Below are 22495 nucleotides of genomic sequence, written 5' to 3'. Positions count from 1 at the left end.
TTGGTATGTCATCATCTGACTCCACTTGTTTGAATTCAACAACATTCAGTTGAGCTTTAGCAGCTGCACTTTAGATCATATCGCCGGAGGTCGCTACTGGACGGTCTCCGTCAAGTTCGTAATGTACTAGTAGCTTGTGATAGCAACTTGGAGTCTAATGCTGAGTGGATAGTGTAAATCTCACTTTTTCCATATTTGCATGAAATATCAAGCATAGTAGAGGCTACTGATCAGTTGGAAACTTTTATTAGTTACACACAGGTGTCAGCAAATCAGGGCTAATGAAAAACGCACAGACGGTCGTCTGCTGATTTCGCTTGACTTACGCTCTTGCACAGATCATCAGATGCGGTTGGCCCTAGTCTACACTTGATAAATGAAACGCTAGGTTTTGTTATTGAGCCGTCTTTATTAGGACATACCAGAGAACCATTCCTGAGATTAAATAACGAAAGAAGTAACAGTTGGTCAATTTCGGCATGCTGGATAGGAACCAACGACTGAACCACTTCTTTGATGTAGAGGACGATGAATCCCGATTCACAAACATACCAACATTGATGTTAACATTATCTACATCAAAACATGGTGACATTTTATTCAACTTGGGATGTCAACGCTGAGATGGCTTGATGTCTATTATATTTGTAAAGCGCGATAAACATGCATTCGGGACGACCAATGCCATCCGAGTACTAGTGCAAAGTTAAACCGTGCACCTCGTATATAAATCGCTAGAGGCCGCTGCTAGACCGTGTACGTGCGACGTTCGTTATTCTTCAAGCAGATGTTCGGGTAGAAGTTTTGTCACAGTCTGCTCTGTGATTGGTCAGTCTGATGATGTAATTATCGAATGTTGAGACACCTGGCATTCGTGTACGTCCACACGGGGATTCAGACAGAAACGTCTGTGATTTGTGTACCCACCAAAACCATACAAGATGCTCTTCTGATTGAACGACAGTGTTAGATTGTTTCTCATCTGTTTCTTTATTGAATCAGAGACTGGGGTATTTGATAAGGACCTCACTGTTATGATGAATGATTGATCGCACTATTATTATCATAGTCTCTTCCACAGAAGCCGTGCCATCATTGTCCCCTACCCCTGCCGCTAGCCAAGGATAATCCATTCTACCTCAGAATGTGGAAAGTTCAACCAGAAATCGCCTCATTTCATCTGATTCAGCGACAGTGACAACACACTGGCCTGTTTCTTAACATGGATTTTATACGTCAGTCGCTAGAGGGCGCTACTGCATGGTGAATAGATTATACCGACAATAACGTCTATCCGAAGATCTGCTTGGAGATTGAAGAACGTCAGCTTGTACACAGTTTTTTCAAGGTTCAGTGGGTCAAAATGTCCCTTTTTCAGGTAGTATTTGAGAGTGTCTTTGTATCTCTTCCTCTGTTCATCCCGTGGCCATGTCCCTTGGTCCAGTTGGCCAAACAGATCTAGAGTCTGTTCTAGTTCTAGGACAAGCTACATTACGAACTTGACGGAGACCGTCCAGTTGCGACCTCCGTCGGTATGATCTTAGCGAGCAGCTGCTAAAGTGCAGCTGAATGCGGTTGAAACCAAAGAAGCGATGTCAAACGATGTCATAACAACAATTCTTCTCGCAATAGATAGATGCAAACGGTTGTTTATGTACCAATGTCCATAGAAAACAGATGAGAAACAATTAAACACTGTCGTTCAATCAGAAACGTTTCTTGTCTGCTTTTGGTGGGTCCACAAATCACAGACGGTTCTGTCTGACTTGATCCCGTGTGGACGAGTAGGAATGTCAGGTGCCTCGACATTCGATGATTACATTATGAGCAGACTGTGACAATAACTTCTACCTGAACATCTGCTTGGAGATTAACGAACGTCGCACGTACACGGTATAGCAGCGGCCTCTAGCGATTTATATACAAAGTACGCAGTTTGACGTTGCACTTGTATTCGGATGCCATTGGTCGTCCTGAATGCCATGAAACAAATGGACATCAAGCCCTCTCAGTGTTGACGTGCGTGCCAAGTAGATTGAAATTTTACTATGTTTTGATGTTGATAATTGTCAAGTAAGTTAACGTCAATGTTGATATTTTTGTGAATCGCGATTCATCGTCTTCTATATCAAAGAAGTGATTCAGTCGTTGATTTATATCCAGGATACCGAAATTGACCAACTGTTACTTGTTTCGTTATTCAATCCCAGGCTATCGTATACCAGATCTGGTATGTCCTAATAAAGACGGCTCAATAGCGACCTCTAGCGTTTCATTTATCAAGTGTATGCCAACCGCATCTGTTGATCTGTGCAAGAATGCCATGCAGTCAAGCGAATCAGCAGACGACAGCCTGTGCGTGCTTCATAAACCCTATTTACTAGCATCTGTGTGTATATACAGTAACTAACAAAAGTTCCCAACTGAGCAGCCTCTACTATGCTTAACATGAAAATAAAGTGAGATATCATTTACCCTATCAAAACAGCATTAGTCTCAAGTTGCTGTCAGAACCTACATTACGAACTTGACACAGACCGTCCAGTAGCGACCTCCGGCGATATGATCTAAAAGTGCAGCTGCTAAAGCGCAGCTGAATGTTGTTGAAACCAAAGAATCGATGTCAAACGTGACATACCAACAATTAATTCTTCACGCAATAGATGGATGCAAATACCCAATTATGTACCGACGCTATTAGAAACAGATTAGAAATAATTAAACACTGTCGTTCAATCAGAAACATATCTTGTATGATTTTGATGGGCCCACAAATCACAGACACTTATGTCTGACTTGATCCCGTGTGGACGTGCAGGAATGCCAGGCGTCTCGCCATTCGATGATTACGTTATCAAACTGACCAATCACATCGCAGAATTAAGATTGCCCAGACGGGGACGGTCCAGGTGTGTCTGACGGCAATTAGGAAATCAACCAATCAGAGCGTAGGGTGAAATGTGTGGATTTGGCGGGAAACATGCCGGCGAGACACCACGATCGTCTGCCAGACTCAGCCGTCTGACTTTTCAAGTATAAATCGGAGCATTTTTGATGGATCTCTACCATTCCTCGTGGATTTGACAACATCTCCCCATCGTCCAATATCCAGTGAAGCTTTGCTACTCTCGTCGATCGATTACCGTCCTCTGATTATAATGTTTCCGGCAGCGATCGCTATGAAGCCCAGCATGATGAAGTTTCAATCTCGGCGTGGCAGCGACGGAGAGACATCGGACTCAGATTATTGCGAGGTACGTGTCGACAATCAGCACTTACACATTAGTTATTGCGATCTGATTTCTATATTGTCGTATAGATCTTCATAAAATGACGATAGCGTAATGATTTACAATGTTCTTGTGTCTATCAGTACGATCACAAATGTAAACAGCTGTGACCAATTTATTGTTTTGATCAGATTAGTGTAATGGACTGATACTTTACCTGGTAATTCTGTGATTGAATGTTCTCTCAATGGATCCATAGAATCATATGTAATCATTTGTGTTTTTCTAGGACATCTATGATGTCAGTCCAATGCATGGATGTACCGATGCCTTCACCAGTGCGGCTGCGGCGCCCAAGTGGAGTGTGCCCGACCAGATGATCGTGGACAGTACGGTGCAGGCTCCTGCCGACCCGACTTACCTGAACGAGTGGTTCCTCATGATGAAGAGCAACGAAGTCAAGTTTCATCCCGTCCAGTCCCTTAACAACCAGCCTCAGGTAAAAGGGCTTTCTTTCGCCTATGTATTTGCTTGTCTGATTTCATTTTGGTGGACATATATCTGTTCATAGATGTACTGTAATAATTATACTTGTCGATGAATGGTCAGATTTTAACATTCAATTGGCTTTTTCCGGCAACGATTTTATAAATTTCGTCGTAAAAATTGTTGACATTAATTTGCAACAACTATTTGTGTTGTTATAGATTACAGCTGAGATGCGCGGCCTCCTAGTCCGCTGGTTGACGCATGTGTGCCAGACCATGCAACCACGCCTCCTACCGGAAACGCTGTTCCTTGCAGTTAACATCGTGGACCGTTTCCTGGCCGTAACACCTCTCGGACTGGACTGTCTACAGCTTCTTGGGGCCACTGCGCTTTTCATCGCCACCAAAATGGTGAATATATTGCATCTAACTATTTTTCTGAATATCAATAGTTATTCAAACACTTACATTTGATTCTAAAATCAAAATTACATCAAAAGATGTCAGTGTGCAGCATGTGTTGAAGAAAATTCCACACTTACACAAACGTTTGTTCGTTGACTTAAGTTGTTCGGTAGGTGAAGTTATGGTTCTTTGTGTGAAGGTCCAAATCTAGTTACCACTGGCAGATTCCTTTCAATCATATATTCAAACTGTGGCTTTATTTAGACATAGCAAGATAATACAAATAATGCATGTAGTGTGTCAGACCATGCAACATCGCCCCCTACTGGACAGTTCTTCACTGCAGTTCACATAGCTGTAGTTGTAGGGAGAAGTTAAATGTGCTCATTGTGTGTGCTTTTCCTCAGTACATGTACCTGACTTTTCCTACCATTGTTTACAGGAGGAAGTCCATCCCCTCTGTGCTGAAGAGATTGTCGGCTTGTGTGATGAAGGCCAGTACACACGGGGGCAGCTCAGAATGGTGAGGAACAAATTGAGCCCTTATCCATCTATCTATGCATTCTGTATCAATTATGGTAATACATACCGAGGAGTGGCTACATAAAAGCATAATGGTATGAGACTGCACAACATTGTGTGGGAAAATAGCAAGTGGAAATAAAACATCTCATCCAACCAAATCGGTTACTGAATACCATACTGCACTATTTAAAAAAAAAAAAATCTCATATTTATATACAATATGTAGTTTTTATTTTTTACTGTATACTGAATTGTGACACTGCTGTTGTTTTCCAGCTGGAGAGGAAAGTCTTGAGTACGCTCGGTTTCCACCTGACCGTTCCCACCTCCATCCTGTTCCTGGAGCACCTGGCCGAGGCCGGACGGTACGACCACCTGACCAGCTGTCTGGCCAGACACCTGCTGGTGACATCACTGCAGGACTACGTCATCTGTCAGCACGCTCCCTCCAGCCTCGCTCTCGCAGCCCTGAACTTGGCCGCAAGTCTTGTCAACAACACCAGGTAACTTCACCTGTCCACCATCTTTGATTGTTCTTCTAATCATTTTGTAATAGACCGATACCATAGCCCTGCCCACCATTGTTAAAATGTAGAAATAAAACCAAAAACCAAAAATGGAAGTATTTGAATCGCATGCAGCGACTCTCTCATTGGCCGTACTTAAAAGTGCCATGCTATCATTGGTTGAACTGCTAATTGCGATGGACAAGTAGCAATTCTTCTTCACCTTTTGACCGAGATGTTGATTTGACTGACACCTGTCACCCCCCTCCCCACAGAATGAACACCTGCCCAGCTGTAGAGAGGTGCATTCTGGACCTGCAGCTGGTGTTGATGACGATGATGGACCGCCTCCCACTCCCGGACCTCCTCATGATGTGTTACCAGCAGTACCACCAGTGAACTTTGACCTCCGTCCATCCCACATCACAACTCTCATCTGACTTATGACACCCGTGTTCTGAAGTGATGCTGAACAACCTTAGAACAGATGTAAACTACCTTTGCTAAACCCACTGGTTAATGGTCAATCACAGTCTACTTGATCTGAGTTTTTATCTGAAAGATGCATTTTAACATTGTTGTGTAAAATTGTGCTGTCCTTGTGTAAGATTATTATTCATATTGTGCTGGCATGATAATGATGTTGTTCAGATGAGACTATTCACAAAGTGCAATACTATGTAATGTGATGAAATGTAATGTGATGTGATGTATTGAATATTGAGAGTAGTTGGAAAATTATCCAATATTGTGACTGTTGTACATAAGATATATAATATATGCTATGCTGCTATTTTAAAAGTAATAACTTATTATGAATATGGGACAGCGATTGTGACATTGTATGAAGAAAACATTTTCTTATCTCAACGAATAAATTGTTGAGTACTTTGATACTTTTTGTTGCTTTCTTATTACTTTCTCAGACATTGCCTAAGTTAAAGTTTCAAGCCTTACTATGATAGCCAAATTAATGAATACAGTAAAGAGCTTAGAAAAGGCAAGTTGAAAATGATCCCATTTAATCCAACACGCACCTTCATCGTAATGTTTCTTTACCCAGACCCTCGAGAAGACCTCAAAATGTAGCTTGTTAATTTCCAATATCCTCACCCTTGAAATGGTACTTACCTGTAGATCATAAAATTATGATCATTTAAAAGGAAATAAAACTATAGTCATTTAAAAGGAAAAGGGTTGCCCTACATGTCCACAGGAATAAAAAAATCATTTCAATGTCTTACCAGAAACTGGGCCCTATCGAAAACCAGTTTACCGAATTTGAATAGGCCACCCAGGCGTTTGAAAATAAACAAACAAACAAACTATACTTACATCTAAGCCTTACTATAAATATGGCATACAATTACTTATTCCTAACTGATCTAGTGAGATCATACATTTTGTAGCTATCCTGTCAGTAGTATATGAGCTGACCATACTATTATAGCTGTCACATCTACTTTATCTATGACAATATCAGATGATGATGGTTATGGATTATGACTAATGTTAGACAGTAGTCCAATGTATCCTCCTTGTGCTGTGATGGTAATGTAGTTCAACAGAAGCTCTATTGTCAGCTAGTTGCACTATGCGACAATTTAAAAATATGAGTGTTGCAGGATCGGCTTGCTTTACTTACAACCAACTTGAATACTAGTAATACAATGTTGTTGGGCCCAGAATCGAGAATACGAAAATAAAAGCAATATAAGGATTTACCCCTTATTATTGACATCTTCGATTCTCCATTTCTCAGATATTCTATCTGTGATCTTGAAAATAATGATCTGACTGTCTTCCCATTACCCTCTGACACATCATCATCAACAATCGTTTTGTGAGTTGGTTCCATCACGAATCTTACTGACTAGGCACGCTAGGTATGAAACATAAGTACAATTATTATACTATGTACGTCTATTGGGTTACACAAGGCTTTGACAGGGACGATAATGGCGTCCCCAACAGATAAACCAGACTGACGTGTTCAGTTTACATACGTTAACGTCACACAGATTTGAAGTGTGTGGGCAAAACGTCACGCCAGATTCTATCTAACGGCTGTCAAATATTCTATTGACAATTGCGCTCTTTTATTTGTCCCAATAACAACGCGACTACGCTGCGCTCTGCAAATGATTTACCCCTATGTAAACACCGCCCTTTTATATTAAGGGTGGTACCACAACCGGGTTTTACGGGCTATGGTAACATTAATGCTTAGCTGATTGGACGAAACAGGTGGTTTTGAAGGAGAAGTTTCTGCAAGACTTTGAATTCTACTTTTGAGTGTGTAGAGGGACAGGTTGGAGTTGAATACCAGCTTAACCACTGCGGAAGAGTATCGCACCGGGTCACTGACTTGTCACTGTAACAGGTAAATCTTAAGATGGCGTCACAGGAGTCGAGATCAGACGACATTTCGGCCTCCTCAGGACCGATTGGACTGGTCAACGACTCGACAAGACGAACACTTGACGTCGCATTGAGCGTTCTGAGTGGCCTCTTCAAACACATGAGAGCCAACAGGAAGTTTCGGGACTGCTTCGAGCAGGAGACGAATGTTGCCGATCTCGTCCGAGTGGTGACTCCGAACGTCCTGCAATGCCGACTGCCTCTGGATATCGGCAAAGACTGGGACGATTTTGAGGTAAACAGCTGTTTTTTTCACCGATGTTTAATGCAATTTTCTTGGAGCCTATGAATCTACCTACTATTTGAAAAGAGTCAAATGCTTGTATTGTTCACAGATTACAGAATTACAACAAGAAGAAGCTATTTTGCTCTGGTCCTTTGTGTTGCCTATTTTCTGTGTCAGTCTTTGATTCGTTCAAAGGACGTAGTTTCGCTCCAGGACCCAATTCAATTACTCAATCGGTGCGTTTAGTGTTGCCTGATGATGTACAATAGTGGACCTGTGGAAAACCGTTACGTCAGTAACAACAAGAACCCCAAAACATGATTGTTTACTGACACGAACATAATGAAGAAATCTTTGTGGGAAAAACAATTCTGTTAGTTTTCTGTAATGATTTACAGTACATTGCACTTTGTTTAACAAACTGACGGAAATAGTCTTAATCTAATTTTCTAAAAGACTGAAAAATGAAAATACGCGTCGGTTTTAATGTATTGTGTTCTCTTTATTCGTATTGAAGTAGTTCTCTGAAATTGACAAGTTGACCTCAATAATGTAGATTTTGATTGTTCTAAAAGAATGAATACTAGACATCCATCAACAGCTACTGTAGCATCCGTTACTTTCCAGTGTGTGTTGCTTCTATAGCTATGCCCACATAAACACGAAGGTATACGGCCTGTCCAGTATTTGATTGATACACACGCGAAACGCCATCTACTACTATTACTAGTACTATTCGGTTGACATTAAAAAACGATCTCTCTCTAAAAGCTTTCTTTTACAACGTTACGCCGTAACTGGGATACATTTGAGAGAAACCCTACATAACATAGCAACAGGAAGACGTGAATACCACACGGATCAAAGGATCTTTCAGCATTTTATTTCTCAAAAGGTGAAAGGGGCACTGTACGCTTAATGGCAAAACAAGGCGGTATTTAGCGTTGTGTTTTTACTAACGCTGGTGGGCTATTTGATTAAGGTGGTAAGTCAACATTTGGGTTGTTAAGGGCGAATGGGGTTTCATGTCGCCAATTCTGTGGACGATTCTAATGGGAGCCGAAAGTACCGTTGTACACGACTTGGTAACAAAAGACGGCGGGTACACTTTCACTGCAGACGTGATAAATGATCATGTGTATGGCTGATATTTTTCACGATAGCTTGTGAGCATGTGTAACGTTTCACATACATGCAGGTAATATGGAGACTGGCTACTGCAAAACAACGAAGAGAATGAGATATGATTTTAGGAAAGAAAATGTTATGGGGGATTGGAAATAAAGCAGTTAGAGTTGTTGGATTCTGATGCCCTTTGTGAGTAATATGGCTGGGTCCGAGTGGAAAGTATTACCGTGTTGTACATTAAGTTTGTAAGTTTGAGTTTGCTCTGAAACCAAAATATTTTCGTTTGGCTCTTTAGGTTTGGACTAGCCGAGACCAAGCGAGCATTCCCGCCAACCAGGTCCTGTACAAAGTATCCGAGAACCGGACCAAACCGGCGCGATGGACGGCTTTCCTTGACGTAGAGCGTTACCTGAACCCCTTAAAGATCTACACCTGGCTGTTTGGTATCGTCTCGTCAGCTGTGCAGCATCTGAAACTCACCATACAGTCCGAACTGCGATGGGTACGAGACGGCGACGTGCCCAAGCTGCCCTGGTCCCGGGTCGTTGACGTCATCGTGCGACAGAAGAGACCTGTGGTGATGTTGCTGATAGAACGTTATGGCGACTTTCCTACCATCACGGTTGAGCTAGTGACGTCACTAACCTGTTACGGTTGGCCTGACAGCGCAGTCCCCTTGAACAAGCTGCCAATGAGAATGAAGCATGAAGTAGAGGGAACCGTCATCGTTTGGCACATGGAAGCCAGGCATTATCCTGGTGCCACGTCTTCGTCAAAGTTCGGAGACGCGTCGGAAATGATCGAAGGGCGAAAATGGGCGATCTCGACCGATTTGATAGAAGACCGGCTCACCAAAAGTACTCTCCCGATGTGGGATTCCGTCATGCTACAAATGAATCCATCTGTCATCATGGCGCATGCGCAGATCGTGGACGAGATCTGCTTTCTACCACAGAACGTGATTCGCGCATGCGTACTGTGGGAGGACAATGACCTGACTGCCGACGACGTCGACGAAAATGACATGAACGGTGTCAGCGCGCGTGCGCATGACTACTGGCGTCACGAAGAAGAACAGCTTCAAAACCACGTGACCGAGAGGTACAACGGTAACCATGCCAACCACACCGGACCCTCCCTCTCTAACTCCCTGACCCGGGTGGACCTGAAGTTTTCCGAGAACCAGCACATGGACGTGTGTGTGCGGAGTGAGTGGGGCCGGAGCGGGTTTGTGGCCCGGGTGGAGGCCCGGAGTGCTCCGGCAGAGACAAGCCGGGAGGACTCGTGGGAGGACGGTCTGCTGTGCGTGGAAGGGCCGTGGCAGGGTGTACTAGTACGGCTGCACAAGTGCATGAGGACACGCTTCTGTAGGAGCTTCTTCTTCCCCGACACCAATTTGCTGGCCGACCTGACGGACGCACAGATATCTGACGTGTCAGCCAACTTCTACACTCTACTGAGACACCTGAGCAGACTATCTGCACGGAGAGGAGACTACTAGTACTGTTAACTATTCATGGTCTTAGTTTGTTTATATATGTAGTTGTATAGTTGAGTCATTTCATAGATATTTATCACAACTTACTTGTACTGATTCACAATCATTCGCAAGCAGTCACTTGTTTGGATTACATGTTGTAATATGAGTTCCCTCCTCTTATTTGTTCTTGACGTTTGAATGTGTATGTTTGTATTTCTGTATTAAATGTGTTTGCATGGGTCCACAATTCTCTGCACATGATAACTTTGATAATTTATTCAAATCTATTCTATTTATCCCTTATATTACCTATTTCAATATTTTGTTTCCTGTACAATGATGAAGTTGAAAATGTACTAATGTCATATGTTTATTGGCGATGGCCGAATCATTGACTTAATATCATATTCCTATACCAGCATAACGTGCACGTGATCGGAAATAAAGTACATTCAGAAAAATTTGAAAGAAGTTTGTCATTTTTAATGAAATTTCTTTTACCCGTTCATGAGCAATATTCATTTTCTTTCAATTACAATTTCTCTTTGACAGTAACTATTCTTAATCTGTACTTCTTAATTTGTGCTGTACAAACTATATATGTGCAAAATAAATTTTCTGTATCTTTTATAATACAAAAGTGTAAAAATAACTTAACATAACTATTAATATTTCCTTTCTTGTTAGGCAAACAGGAACATGTCGTGATTTCTGACGCATATTAGCGGTCCTGTAGCATTTGCACATTTCATATCCCATCGTGTCCTATTGCTACAATACATCTCTGTCTCTCTCTCTCTGTCTCCCCTCTCTCTCTATCTATCTATCAATCTATATATTTATCTATCTATCTGTCTATCTATATCAGTTTCACTTGTTGCCCAACGTCTAAAGAGACATAGTGACAGGAAACTGGGATCTCAGCAAACGTGTCCTTTCCTGTTCGCTCGCTAGGAGGCTCTCCACCTTGCCGGTCATGCTGGCTAGTCTGGGCGCGGGCACGTCCCTCAGCACGTTGACGTCATCCATGTAGAAATGGGGTAGGTTCTGTCTCTTCATGTATCCGTGCAGCAGCCGTAGCATCTCCATGAAACACGCGGCGAAACTGTAGGCGTGCCAGTCGTCTTCGTCAATGTGCTGGTCAAACATGTGCATCAGAACTGTCTTCATGACGTAATCCGACAGGTGGCGCAACATCGCGTCTTTGCGGAAAGCGTGTTTCATGACTTGAAGTACTTTTATCCTTCGGCCGTCGTCGGCTTGTGACAAATATCTGACGACTTTCCCTTCCTCTACGCAGTAGCATCTTCTCCAGTAGTAGTCGGATAGAGTGTAGTCCGGGTCGTCTCGGTACGATATGGCCACCAGAAACGGTTCCAGCTGGTCCACTGTGCCTAAGGCGGGAAGCAGACGAATTGTCACACCGTCTTCCGTACTCAGCCGAACGCCGACTCTCTCTCCCCCGAGCGCGTTACGACAATCTGGGTGAATGATCACATTCGGCAGTCCCGTTTCTTCCAGCGCCTTTAGAACTATTTTCTGTAGCCGCTTTGTTACTTTGATGGGTGAAATGTATCCCTCCCCCGTCCGACATCCCGACCATGTGTCCTTTCCCGCGTTCTTCGAACCTCTCCGAGATCGCACGCACACGTAGTCCGTCGCCGGTCGGCGGGTCTCGGAACACTTCGGGCCGAGTCGAAAAGGCACGACGACGTCGAATTCGTCGGGGATGCCGTTTTTCATTCCGTCGTATCCGCTTCCGACACACACGAAGTCCCCTACAGTCATGCTGTACTCGTTTTCTTGTACAAGTGGACTCAAAGCCCCCAAAACATCGGCCACGCTTTGTCGAACACTTAAAATCGCGCTACAGGGGATCTCAAGTTTGCTCTTGTAGTACGTGCGGATGTATTGGTCAAGGTATGACTCACTGTCTGTTCTTCTGATTGGTCGCTTTGTCAGGATGCCAAGTGACGTAGCTACAGAAAAATATAAATACACGAAAATGAAAAGTAAGACAAGCATCAATTTGATACAAACCAAAAGTTGCACTGTTCGGGCACTACTCGGAAAATAACATCACATTTTGTACTTAAAGTCATATGAAACTTTTAATCCTTCTTAGATTGTTGATAGACCATAGACACCAAATTCCGACATGCTCGTGGACCACATTCATGGATTTGTAGGTCAAGTACCCTTGAAGATAGGGATATACTTACATGTCCTCTTCTTGACGGAGGATGGCTTGTCCCAAAACCGGACCTTCGTCGCCATGGTAACTCTAAAACAACAAACACATTTAAATGAATTCAGGAAAGAAAAAGTACAATTCACTACTCCGATAGTATAATGATAAAGACTCCGTTTTTAGGAATCATGTTGATACATTCTTTCTCTTTTACTGAGCAAAACGCAACGGACTACCTTCCCCGTCTGGACCGTCTTTTCCAAATAAAAGGTCCAACTGAATGCTTTCGATCATGAATTTAGTTGTATCATACGGTAGTCTTTCCTAAATCTTTTATCCTTGCCTGGCCCTATCCTATCAGTGTTTGGCACTGTTTGTGTATCTCACCGTGAAGTTTAATTTGTGGGTATACCTCAATACGTAACTCAGACCCAGAATGTTATTCTTCAATTACATGAAAGAACAACATCGAGATATAAAATCTAATAAGATACATTCTTCGCCGTTCTTGCAAAATGCATTCATATATATATACATTGCTAAATCTCAGCGAGATACAGGCATTCATAGGGCACCTGGCTGAACAATGCCAAAGAAAGGAGGAAACATTAAGACAAATATACCAGCTCTACCCACAAGAAAAGATCAAACCGTTACAACTTCCGAATGCACCAAGCCTGCTTGTAGCAACACGCTTTCCTGATGCACAGAAAATATCCACTTCACAGCCCTCAATATCCACCATTCCCCATTTAACTCTGACAAAAACTGTTACTGTTTCCTGTGGTCTCCATGGTTAAAGCACTCCTCCTTAATGTAGTTAAGGGCTGTTTTGGGAACCAGGTAATTACTTGGGGTCGCGTACTGAGTAGTTGATGATGAAGGGTTAGTGTAGCCCATAGCCGAACAACGAGGTTCTTTTGTACCACTCGCTTTTGAGATAACCTAATCAAGCGAGCCCAAGTCCTGCACTCTGACTCTGAGTATTGTGTGTAACAAGATCTGGGAATAACTTGATTCAAAAATTACATATTGAATCACACAAGCCCTTTTATGAAACATTTTTTTCGATGAATCAATATCTCTATTTTCTTGTGGAATCAAAATAGGTGGTCTGGTGGGCTGTAATTATTGAGTGTCATGATGGGGATAAATGTTGTGTGGCCAGGTGCGGTGGAAGCTATGTTGACTCTAGTTGTTTTGAGACCACTGATAAAAAACGGCGCCTACTCTCTGTACCAACAGAACGAAATCCTTCCACAAATGTGGAGTCTTTGTAACCATAGCAACGTTTAAAGTGGAGTGCTTAAGATACGTGAGTAGATTTAGTGCACCCCATAACGGTAATCTGTCCAGCCGGTGCGACTGGTGTCTACAATAGCCTTGTGCCCACGAAGATCTGGGAAGAAAAACAAATAGAATCACAGCGCTACAATAACGTCTCTAAACCACTACTTATGAGGAAAGTCTCCCACACATTTTGGAAATCAGAGCTTTCTTGAAAAAAATGTAAGCTCCATTTTTGCACGCACCTGCAGAAAGACATAGGGCTTGCCGTTGCGAGCTACTGAACACTTGAAGGTTTAGATTGGTGGTTCTCTCATAAGCAGAGGTAGATCGTGAATATTGTGACCTTTTTTCTTATATGCCGTCTTTTTCCTTCAGCTATTCCCATGATGTGGATATGGATAGCTGATAGAAAAAGACTGCATATAAGAAAAAGGTCACGATTTCCCTATCAAACTCTGCTTAGAGAGTAGATTGTTGGTACCGTAGCTGTGTTACACTGTTGAGTGCTGATCGTAGCTCCTCCGAAAGGGTCTGGCCAGTGGAGGGGCTGCTAGAAGCGTGATTTAGTCAGGATATGTGGTACAGGTGGGAGGAGTATACTGATCACATCTATCTACACTCTACATGTAAGAACGAAAACATACAAATATGTATGACTTACCCCCTCCGTGTTGAGAGTAAGGAGAGGAAGGGTAAGAATGGGGAAATGGCCGTGTATCTCCAAGCGCGTAAGGTTTCATGCAGAAGCGATGTACAGAAACAATGAATAAGTACAGATAATCCCTAAAAAGCAAGGGCTAAACAACAGCCAAGAAGAAGAGCCTCTCTGAAACCTTTTACAAAGGTCATAGGTATACATTACCTTCTCACTCATAGGTTTCGGGAGATTACGGGTATCTATGCAATGTGACTACTGTATGCATATGGTTCGTTCGTTGCCTCCGAAGACTATCGTCTACACTTGAACTGAAATGTTACCATTTGATCCTTTGATCTTTCTTATCTTTACACGTAACCCGTAACAAGGACTTGCACAGTGGGAGGTGGGGGTCGTTTCAATGTAACCCTGAATGGATACAAGATCTCGACCTTATACACCTTGTAACGCCATGACAACATCATTAGCAAATAGCAACTTAGAGCATAGTCTTCGCACGACAGTTAACTCAGAAAAGACATTCATAAGATAGCCATACACGTGTCCTGCAAAATTAAGCTGCCTTGTCACAGTACGAAAAATGTTGTCCTAAATTATTGCCAGTGGCTGTTTAGTCACAGCCTGCTTGAAAATTTCTACAGCATCAAAACCGTACGACGCATGCAGTGAATCTGACCACTCTGTTAGTGTTAGTAGAACCTACCTTTCCTTTCCATGCGTCTTTCTCTTCCGCTTCGACACCAACTGTGACATTCTGAAATGCAGGAACAGCCCAGTCAACAGCTGTAAGTCCTCTGTGGTAACTGACCTGTATGTTTGGTGCAACCGATTTGATGGTCGATAGACCTCTAAAAGGTTATGCTTCCCTAATCTTTTACAAAGGGTCAAAACACCTGACGATGAATGACGTAACCGGATACCAGTAAAGTATGGAGGACTCTGGTTAGAGCATGCGCGCACTGCTTATGGTAAAGTCGTTCAACCCTGAGATTTGCAGCCAACCGATGTAATGTATGTAAATAAACATTGTTGTTGTTTATCAGACACTGGTGTATGTGTGTCGAAAGACTGTATATGTGTATCGAAGCAGCAAAATTTAGGTCGCGCCTAGTTCACTCTTTTTGAAGTATGAAAAGTACCCCAGTTTTTCCCCAAGTTAACCACTTCATGTTCAATATTTGCCAAAAAGAAGTGTCGTCTAAATGTTTCGATAATGTAACCGGGTCACATTGTTTATTTCGTGACAGTATTCGGTCTGTTTTGCTCAAAGTATGACCTATATAATGGCCCATACTTAATCCGTAATGATAACTATCAAGAAGTTGCAAAGCAAGTTTTGCTCAATACGTGTATAACAGGCAGCCACCGGCTTGCTGACCTGTATTAGCCTCGGTCCCAGCCATTAGTATATATTACGCTCTCTCGGTACTCTAGGACAGCATACAGAATTAACTTTTAGAACACTGAATTAGCCGTTTAGAACCAATTTGTATTGATTATGGAGTTGGGTAGCTAGAGGAAGGTTAACTGAAAAGCTGCCATCCAGGTTGATGGGGAAATTGAAAGATACATTGTATGTACATGTCAGTACTTGGCATTTCAATGTATATCTAACAAAATACTATTATAATACGATCGCTTATGCCAAACTCTCTAACCATACGATATATACATACAAACGTATGTACGATGCAAACGATCCCAAAACAGATATCTCTTCATAATAACATTTTATCATTTTTTTTAATCTAACTTATTGCTATTGTAGGTGTTCTCCGGTTTTCTCTATCTGGCCACCTTCACCGCTCCTCACACAGTAGAAAACACCATAAAACCCAGCCTAGCTGCAGTACGTGGGAGATGTTTGTCCTTCACAGAGGCACACTTGACATAACCACCTGTCCCTTCTTCAAAGGTGTTGTGTCTTCAAGTAATGGCCGAAATACGGACCTTTTGATCACATCAAAGACTTACTTTGACCAAGGATTCAACAATTCAGATCACAGGCAACCGTACAGTTAAATACACATGACCAATCTTTCTTCACTCACCCACCTGTTGAGTGTTGCTGTCCTTATTCAAACACTGTAGTTTTCAAAGCCGCCGCAAGGATGCCCTGTACGTAAAGCCATGGTTCCCTGACATAGGCTGAAGTCTTGATTGCAAAGAAGAGTCGATTAAAATCAGAACATGACAACCCTTTCTGACGTTTGTACTGTAGCTCCGCTGGTGATGTTGTCGGTGAAATTTTACGCGATAAGCAATCTTGTTTGCTCGACAAAAAACGCAGGCACAAAGCTTTGTTGACTGCCGAGGTATCGTTGACTTCTTGTATTGACTAAACATAACCAGGGTTTTTGATACCGCGGTTGTTTTTGGTGGGCTGCAAATGTTTTGCAAAGGTATCATACCTAGACAACCACTCAGTACTATATGCTGAAAGATACTCAGTTGATGAAGTAATCACTTATTTTGACCAATGGCAATCGACGTACGAGCAAACTTTATTTTGTACAGGTGCAGAGAACACAAACACCCCCACCACAGAGCTATCGCTAGGTGTCGCTTTTGTACCACGGCTAACCATGTAAAGTGACGTTTGGCACGCCTACTTTCACTTCCTGGCTGCGTGTATATCATTGTCGACAATCAGTCATTGACCTGTCAGTTTGTTTAACCAAGGAGGTTGGTTTAATGTTGGTAAACGATTGTTGAGCGACAAAGGTTTGCTTGTTTCATGCAAATTTAATACGCCGTCATGCGGAGATTTGATAATAAAATCAGCAAGTTTAAGTAGTTTAGTTACCAAATTGCAAATAAACAAAAGTTAGAATTATCATTTTTCAGATTTCACTTTTCCACGATTGCCTTTGGTACAGCAGATTTAGGTCACAAGCAAAGATTTAGGTCAGCATATAGCTGTTGGGTTGTTTTGACCACTAATTGGTCAGGGAAAATCCAGGAATGGTCGCAGGGGATGCGAGTGTAACTTTCATTTCCTCGTTCATTTTTTTAAATATTGTCACTTGGAATTTTCTACCAATTTTCTATTTTCAATACTAACGTTACTCTCCATCCTCGCCATGTATTTTTTGTTTTGTTCCTTTTTGGTGACCTTTGGTATGCTATCACCCCTCCCCAAACACTCCCTGATCTCTCCCTAACCCTTATTTCCTCATAAAGACACCATTTTGTGTGTGTTCTTCTTGGTGTTTGGGATCGGCAGGAAATGCTCCTTTGCAGATCTGTCCTGCTCAGAGTTTCCGTGTGTAGAGTCAGAACACCGCCCAGGCCTACGTGTGTGAGGTTAGTCTGCTAACGCGCGCGCTGGAAGGATTTATTAGTCTCCGATTAAAGCTGGGAAAATCTATAATTTTCGCCAACGCTAAACGCCGTGAACTGGGTCACTGCAATTCGTGGACAAACCGCTAGATGGTGACGGTCAAGGTTGGCGTGGCAGGTGTGATAAGCGTTGTGGTGATTCTCATAGGAGTTTTTCTTGCTTGGTTGGAGTACGGAACAACTGGGGAAGAGGAGTACTGGAGGTGATTTGATATATCTTTGAAATGATAATATTATGGAATCAATCAAAAACAGAACTTTATTCAGACGTTTTTAAAATCATTTGTTCTTTTCAGTGCTCCCTTATTATACACATATTATTATTATATACATTAAATTGTATATGATTCTCAATCTCAATATATCAGATTCTGACTGTGCTGAACTATCACCCCTTTCCAGAATGGCAACTGCAGCAGCTCAAACTGATGAGGAGTTTCTATCAACCAATCAGAGTGCCTTCATGGTTGGAGCTACAGGAGAAACGGGAAAACACATTTTGGAAGAGCTGACTAACCGGAAGCTCTTCCGGACTGTCACTCTGATTGGTCGACGAGAGGTCAAATATGATGGGGAGAAGTATCAGTCCATTGTAATTATGAATTCTTTCAAATGTTGTTTGTGGTGCTTGATTTTGATTCATTATTAAATGTAGCATTAAGATTGGGAGAATGAGTTTTGTTGATTCACAAATAACATATCTATCAGCATTACCAGTTATTACAATCCAAATAATGTGCTTTAATTTTGGTCAACATGTAAAGTTACGACTATCCTTCTCTGTAACACATAAGCTTTGCAGCTTTTATTTGAAGATGGGAGTACATATGTATTTCATAAACAATAAATTAAATGACCTGGTAACCAAGAAATATTATAACTTTAATATATGTAAATGTAAAAGAAAAAAAAGATGAAGATGTTTTTCATCCAATATCTTTATTGTAAAGCCAACTGTACAGTTTTTGTCAGTGTCTATCATCAAACTTTGACATACATGTAATGACCCCCCTCCAAAAACAACAGTATCAGTATGTGATTTGTACAGGTGCAGAAAGTAGTAGACTTTGACAACTTGGACGACCATGCTGATGCCTTTAAAGACCATGATGTGGGTTTCATCTGTCTGGGAGCCAGAGCTGGCAATACAGGGGTAACCAGCAACCTGGTAAGACAGGCTGTGTACAGCTTGAAATGTTTTCTGTAACTCTCATTTTTGGGAGGGACAGATGTTGATTTTTCTTGTGAAATATGTCATTTTAAGCTTACATTTTTATCAATTTCATGTGATGAAAATCAACTATCTCTTGGTATGCAATGAAATTGGCAACTTTACTCATAAAACGTGTTCCTCAAAACAGTGTCCACCTATTCAACCCAATAGCTGTATTTTCAATTGGAATTATGATCAGTATATCTTCTAATGCTTTGGGGGTGTTAGAGTTGGAGACCTCGTGCAGTTGTTTAATTCATTTTGTATAGCCTGTTTAAATGTTGATGTTCCTGTACTTCAGCCAGCCCTAAGGAAGGTAGACCATGACTATGTGGTGAAGTCCGCTGAGCTGGCCAAGGCTGGGGGATGTCGCCATCTTGTCCTGCTGTCAGCCATGAAGGCCAGTAAGGACGCCTCCCACCCATACTCCAAAATCAAAGTAAGCATACTGTAACATCCCAATATTCTGTTGTTATAGTTGAGTTAGGCTTCATAGAGTAGACTGAGTTACATTTAGTAGAGTAGACTGTTCATCTAGTAGAACATATAGTAGAGCCCGTCCCCCCCATCCCCAGCAGATAGAATGTTTGTTTATTATTCCGAATAGATCCACATCCAGTGATTTATGCCGTCTCGTGAAGTAACTTAACGTAACTCGGTCTACCCTATGAAGCCTAACATGGCTATAAGTATAACAACAGAATATACGGGTGTTACAATACACTACATTCTAAAGCAACTCTGTGAATATTAGTCTCTTACGTACTGTAAATCGTGAAATTTTTTCAATGGTTTTATTTGTGACCTCTCCACCACATATTCACAACACTACAAGTATGTCTCCCTTTTATGTATACTGTATTGCAGAATCGATTCAAATTCAAATTTAAAACACGGTGAAAACCTCCTTTTTTCTCCTACCACAAAAACACTGCAAAAGTAAATGAATATAAAGTAGTACAGAAGTCAAACCTGTACAAGGGACCACTTCATCATAGACACCAGCTATTTTAACATTACTTCTGGTTCTTAAGATTATTATAATAATAATGATAATAATTGCTTGTAACATTGTAATAGCTTTTCCTATTGACCCAAGCATTAAAAATCTTTTTTGTTTGGTTGGTAGGGAGAGGTAGAAGAGGAGGCAAAAGCCCTTGGCTTTGACAGACTTTCCATCTTCCAACCTGCGTAAGTTCAAAATCTACCAAGCTTTTCTTTCTACAACAGTTGACATTTCCGAGGAAACAGTTATACTTAAGGCATGTTCAATATGTTCTCAGTCTCACCCAAAAACAAGGGGCACAATGCGCAAATTTTGGGGCATTAATATCAAGTATGAAGCATGCTTTGAATGTCCACAAAAACTCTAGTCAATGTAACATCATATGTAGTCATTACTTTGCATGTGACACTGTTTTAGAAATCAGAAGTTAAACGGGGAGAAAGACTTCAGTAAGGAAGATGCTAGAACAATGATGAGAGCTGTTTTGGTAGGTTCTTGTGTCTCTCATGCCATGAAACCATGAACAAAAGCTTCAAAATTATGCACCGACATTGACTTGTGATCCTTGTTTTGGGGTGAGACCAAGAAAGTACAAAAGTATATATAAATGTGCAGTAATAACCATGTACATGTACATCATTTCATCGGGTGTCTTTTCTATATCATAGAGTCATCATGGTGGACAGGAAAGATGAAACCAGGGTTGGAGAGTGGTTTCTAAAGAAGGCACTGGCACCGGTCGCTTTCTTCTTTCCAACTGCCCTCACTGTTCCCATAGCAACGCTTGCCAGGGCGATGGTAAATGTGGCTCTAACACCCAAGGACAAAGATGTGGAGGTTCTGGACAACAAAGCTATCCATCGAATGGGGGGCAAAAAGTAGCGACTTTTCAGATGACTTAGTCTTATTGGATTTGTATTATGGTGACAAAGATGACTGGTATTTGACTTGTGGTACGAAAATCACTTGAATAGTGAAACTTTTGATAAGGTGGCATAGATTCCCCCATATCTTTATCCCAAGTTGTCATGTTTTTGGTGCCTTGTGGCCTGTTGCAGCTTGAAGAGTAGATACAAAGAGGCATTGTTTCATGGTGCAATAACAAGCATTCCTGACAGAATACAGTTTACTTCTCTAAGGTCTACTTTACAAATCTTTAAAATACATTAATTGCTTTCTGAATGATCCTGTTCACAAATCTACCATACAACATACAAACAATGGTGGAAATAGTGCCTTTTTTTTGCAAACATAAACTATAAAGGATATTTGAGACATCCAATACTTTTTTTTACTTATACAACATGCAATATGTATCAAAAACAAACAAGATATATCATTCTTGAAATGTTACAATTCGACACTCTTAAGGGACCATCTTGTACCAAACAAAGGAAGTAACATGCAAAGATTAAAACTACATGTAATTACAAACCATTGTCAATTGGTCATTGCATAAAGTATAAGTAGGAACATTGTAAATCAATTAAACTCTATTGCTGTGTGGCCTTTTATAAGCCCAAATGCACAACTGAAGATTACAATGTAAGAAATACTTTCATTTCTTCAAACATAAATCAATATTTCTATGCTACAAGTTAATATTCAATTCAACAGCCTATATTGCAGAATGTTTTTACATTTTCTGGATGTGTAATGAAGTATGCTGATATGTCATCAGAAAGAATAATAAAGTGATCATGAAGTAAACTTTTGTCAAGTACATATCTTCCATGTTGAAAGGGAGTATACAGGATAATACTTGGTGGGGAGGGTCTTTCAGCACCAAGGAAAGGGATGGTACAGGATAGTACAGGGTGGGAAATGGTCTTTCAGCACTAAGGAAAGGGATGGTACAGGATAGTACAGGGTGGGGGAGGGTCTTTCAGCACCAAGGAAAGGGATGGTACAGGATAGTACAGGGTGGGAAATGGTCTTTCAGCACTAAGGAAAGGGATGGTACAGGATAGTACAGGGTGGGGAATGGTCTTTCAGCACCAAGAAAAGGGATGGTACAGGATAGTACAGGGTGAGGGAAGGTCCTTCCGCACCAAGAAAAGGGATGGTACAGGATAGAAACAGGGTGGGGAATGGTCTTTCAGCACTAAGGAAAGGGGTAGTACAGGATAGTACAGGGTCCTTCAGCGCTAAGGAAAGGGATGTTACAGGGTGGGGAATGGTCCTTCAGCATGAAGGCAGGGAAGGTACATGAAAGTGTAGGGTTGGGATGGTGCAATTTTTACCCTGAACAATAATAAACACCTGGTAGCTGAAGTCTGATTTTATGGACACTGCATATTTTGGCTAGATACTCGAGCGGCGATAAATTGCTTTGTTATTATTGGACTCATCAAAATTCAACATAGATACGTCCATACTCCAGCTT

The 22495-nt window shown here is 41.6% G+C and overlaps 4 protein-coding genes across 8 annotated transcripts; 3 read left to right on the top strand and 1 right to left on the bottom strand.

The window, feature by feature from the left end:
* The first annotated feature begins 2971 nt into the window (after window positions 1-2971).
* On the top strand, window positions 2972-6009 carry LOC118405669 (cyclin-O-like). Its single transcript, XM_035805265.1, has 6 exons — window positions 2972-3254; window positions 3520-3729; window positions 3938-4129; window positions 4566-4646; window positions 4925-5151; window positions 5430-6009. The coding sequence occupies exons 1-6, from the start codon at window positions 3159-3161 to the stop codon at window positions 5551-5553; spliced, it is 930 nt and encodes a 309-aa protein (XP_035661158.1). The 5' UTR covers window positions 2972-3158; the 3' UTR covers window positions 5554-6009.
* Window positions 6010-7124: 1115 nt separating this feature from the next.
* Window positions 7125-10838, top strand: LOC118405667. The gene is made up of 2 exons (XM_035805259.1): window positions 7125-7810; window positions 9225-10838. Exons 1-2 carry the CDS (start codon window positions 7550-7552, stop codon window positions 10428-10430), a joined length of 1467 nt encoding a protein of 488 aa, XP_035661152.1. The 5' UTR covers window positions 7125-7549; the 3' UTR covers window positions 10431-10838.
* Window positions 10839-10905: 67 nt separating this feature from the next.
* LOC118405668 lies at window positions 10906-16970 on the bottom strand. Of its 4 annotated transcripts, XM_035805260.1 has the most exons (4): window positions 16604-16970; window positions 15252-15302; window positions 12632-12693; window positions 10964-12388 (listed from the first exon to the last, which is right to left on the bottom strand). In XM_035805260.1, exons 2-4 carry the CDS (start codon window positions 15299-15301, stop codon window positions 11298-11300), a joined length of 1203 nt encoding a protein of 400 aa, XP_035661153.1. In that variant the 5' UTR covers window position 15302; window positions 16604-16970; the 3' UTR covers window positions 10964-11297. The 4 variants fall into 4 exon arrangements, with proteins under 4 accessions (XP_035661154.1, XP_035661153.1, XP_035661157.1 ...); XM_035805261.1 differs by lacking the exon at window positions 16604-16970 and having other exon boundaries at window positions 10906-12388; window positions 15252-15571; XM_035805264.1 differs by lacking the exons at window positions 15252-15302; window positions 16604-16970 and adding an exon at window positions 13237-14038 and having other exon boundaries at window positions 10970-12388.
* Window positions 16971-17681: 711 nt separating this feature from the next.
* Window positions 17682-21819, top strand: LOC118405665 (oxidoreductase HTATIP2-like). 2 transcript variants are annotated; one of them, XM_035805258.1, is made up of 6 exons: window positions 17682-17854; window positions 18293-18482; window positions 18939-19058; window positions 19405-19542; window positions 20233-20294; window positions 20778-21819. In XM_035805258.1, the coding sequence occupies exons 1-6, from the start codon at window positions 17778-17780 to the stop codon at window positions 20989-20991; spliced, it is 801 nt and encodes a 266-aa protein (XP_035661151.1). In that variant the 5' UTR covers window positions 17682-17777; the 3' UTR covers window positions 20992-21819. The 2 variants fall into 2 exon arrangements, with proteins under 2 accessions (XP_035661151.1, XP_035661150.1); XM_035805257.1 differs by having other exon boundaries at window positions 17701-18093.
* The last annotated feature ends 676 nt before the right edge of the window (window positions 21820-22495 follow it).

Source organism: Branchiostoma floridae, chromosome 18 (assembly GCF_000003815.2).
Source record: "Branchiostoma floridae strain S238N-H82 chromosome 18, Bfl_VNyyK, whole genome shotgun sequence".
In the NCBI taxonomy this organism is placed as follows: domain Eukaryota; kingdom Metazoa; phylum Chordata; class Leptocardii; order Amphioxiformes; family Branchiostomatidae; genus Branchiostoma; species Branchiostoma floridae.
The sequence above is the reverse complement of the archived record's forward strand: the minus strand, read 5'-3'. Positions and strand labels throughout refer to the sequence as shown.

Bases quoted from the DNA above. Each gene is read 5' to 3' on its own strand.
- LOC118405669 (XM_035805265.1), top strand. From the start codon at position 3,159: ATGTTTCCGGCAGCGATCGCTATGAAGCCCAGCATGATGAAGTTTCAA. The intron at 3,255-3,519 runs GTACGTGTCGAC...GTGTTTTTCTAG, and splicing joins CGGACTCAGATTATTGCGAG to GACATCTATGATGTCAGTCC. The intron at 3,730-3,937 runs GTAAAAGGGCTT...GTGTTGTTATAG, and splicing joins CCCTTAACAACCAGCCTCAG to ATTACAGCTGAGATGCGCGG.
- LOC118405667 (XM_035805259.1), top strand. From the start codon at position 7,550: ATGGCGTCACAGGAGTCGAGATCAGACGACATTTCGGCCTCCTCAGGA. The intron at 7,811-9,224 runs GTAAACAGCTGT...TTGGCTCTTTAG, and splicing joins AAGACTGGGACGATTTTGAG to GTTTGGACTAGCCGAGACCA.
- LOC118405668 (XM_035805260.1), bottom strand. From the start codon at position 15,301: ATGTCACAGTTGGTGTCGAAGCGGAAGAGAAAGACGCATGGAAAGGAA. The intron at 12,694-15,251 runs GTAGGTTCTACT...TTGTTGTTTTAG, and splicing joins AAGACGCATGGAAAGGAAAG to AGTTACCATGGCGACGAAGG. The intron at 12,389-12,631 runs GTAAGTATATCC...ATTTTTCTGTAG, and splicing joins CTCCGTCAAGAAGAGGACAT to CTACGTCACTTGGCATCCTG.
- LOC118405665 (XM_035805257.1), top strand. From the start codon at position 17,981: ATGGTGACGGTCAAGGTTGGCGTGGCAGGTGTGATAAGCGTTGTGGTG. The intron at 18,483-18,938 runs GTAATTATGAAT...TGATTTGTACAG, and splicing joins GGGAGAAGTATCAGTCCATT to GTGCAGAAAGTAGTAGACTT. The intron at 20,295-20,777 runs GTAAGTTCAAAA...TCTATATCATAG, and splicing joins CTTTCCATCTTCCAACCTGC to AGTCATCATGGTGGACAGGA.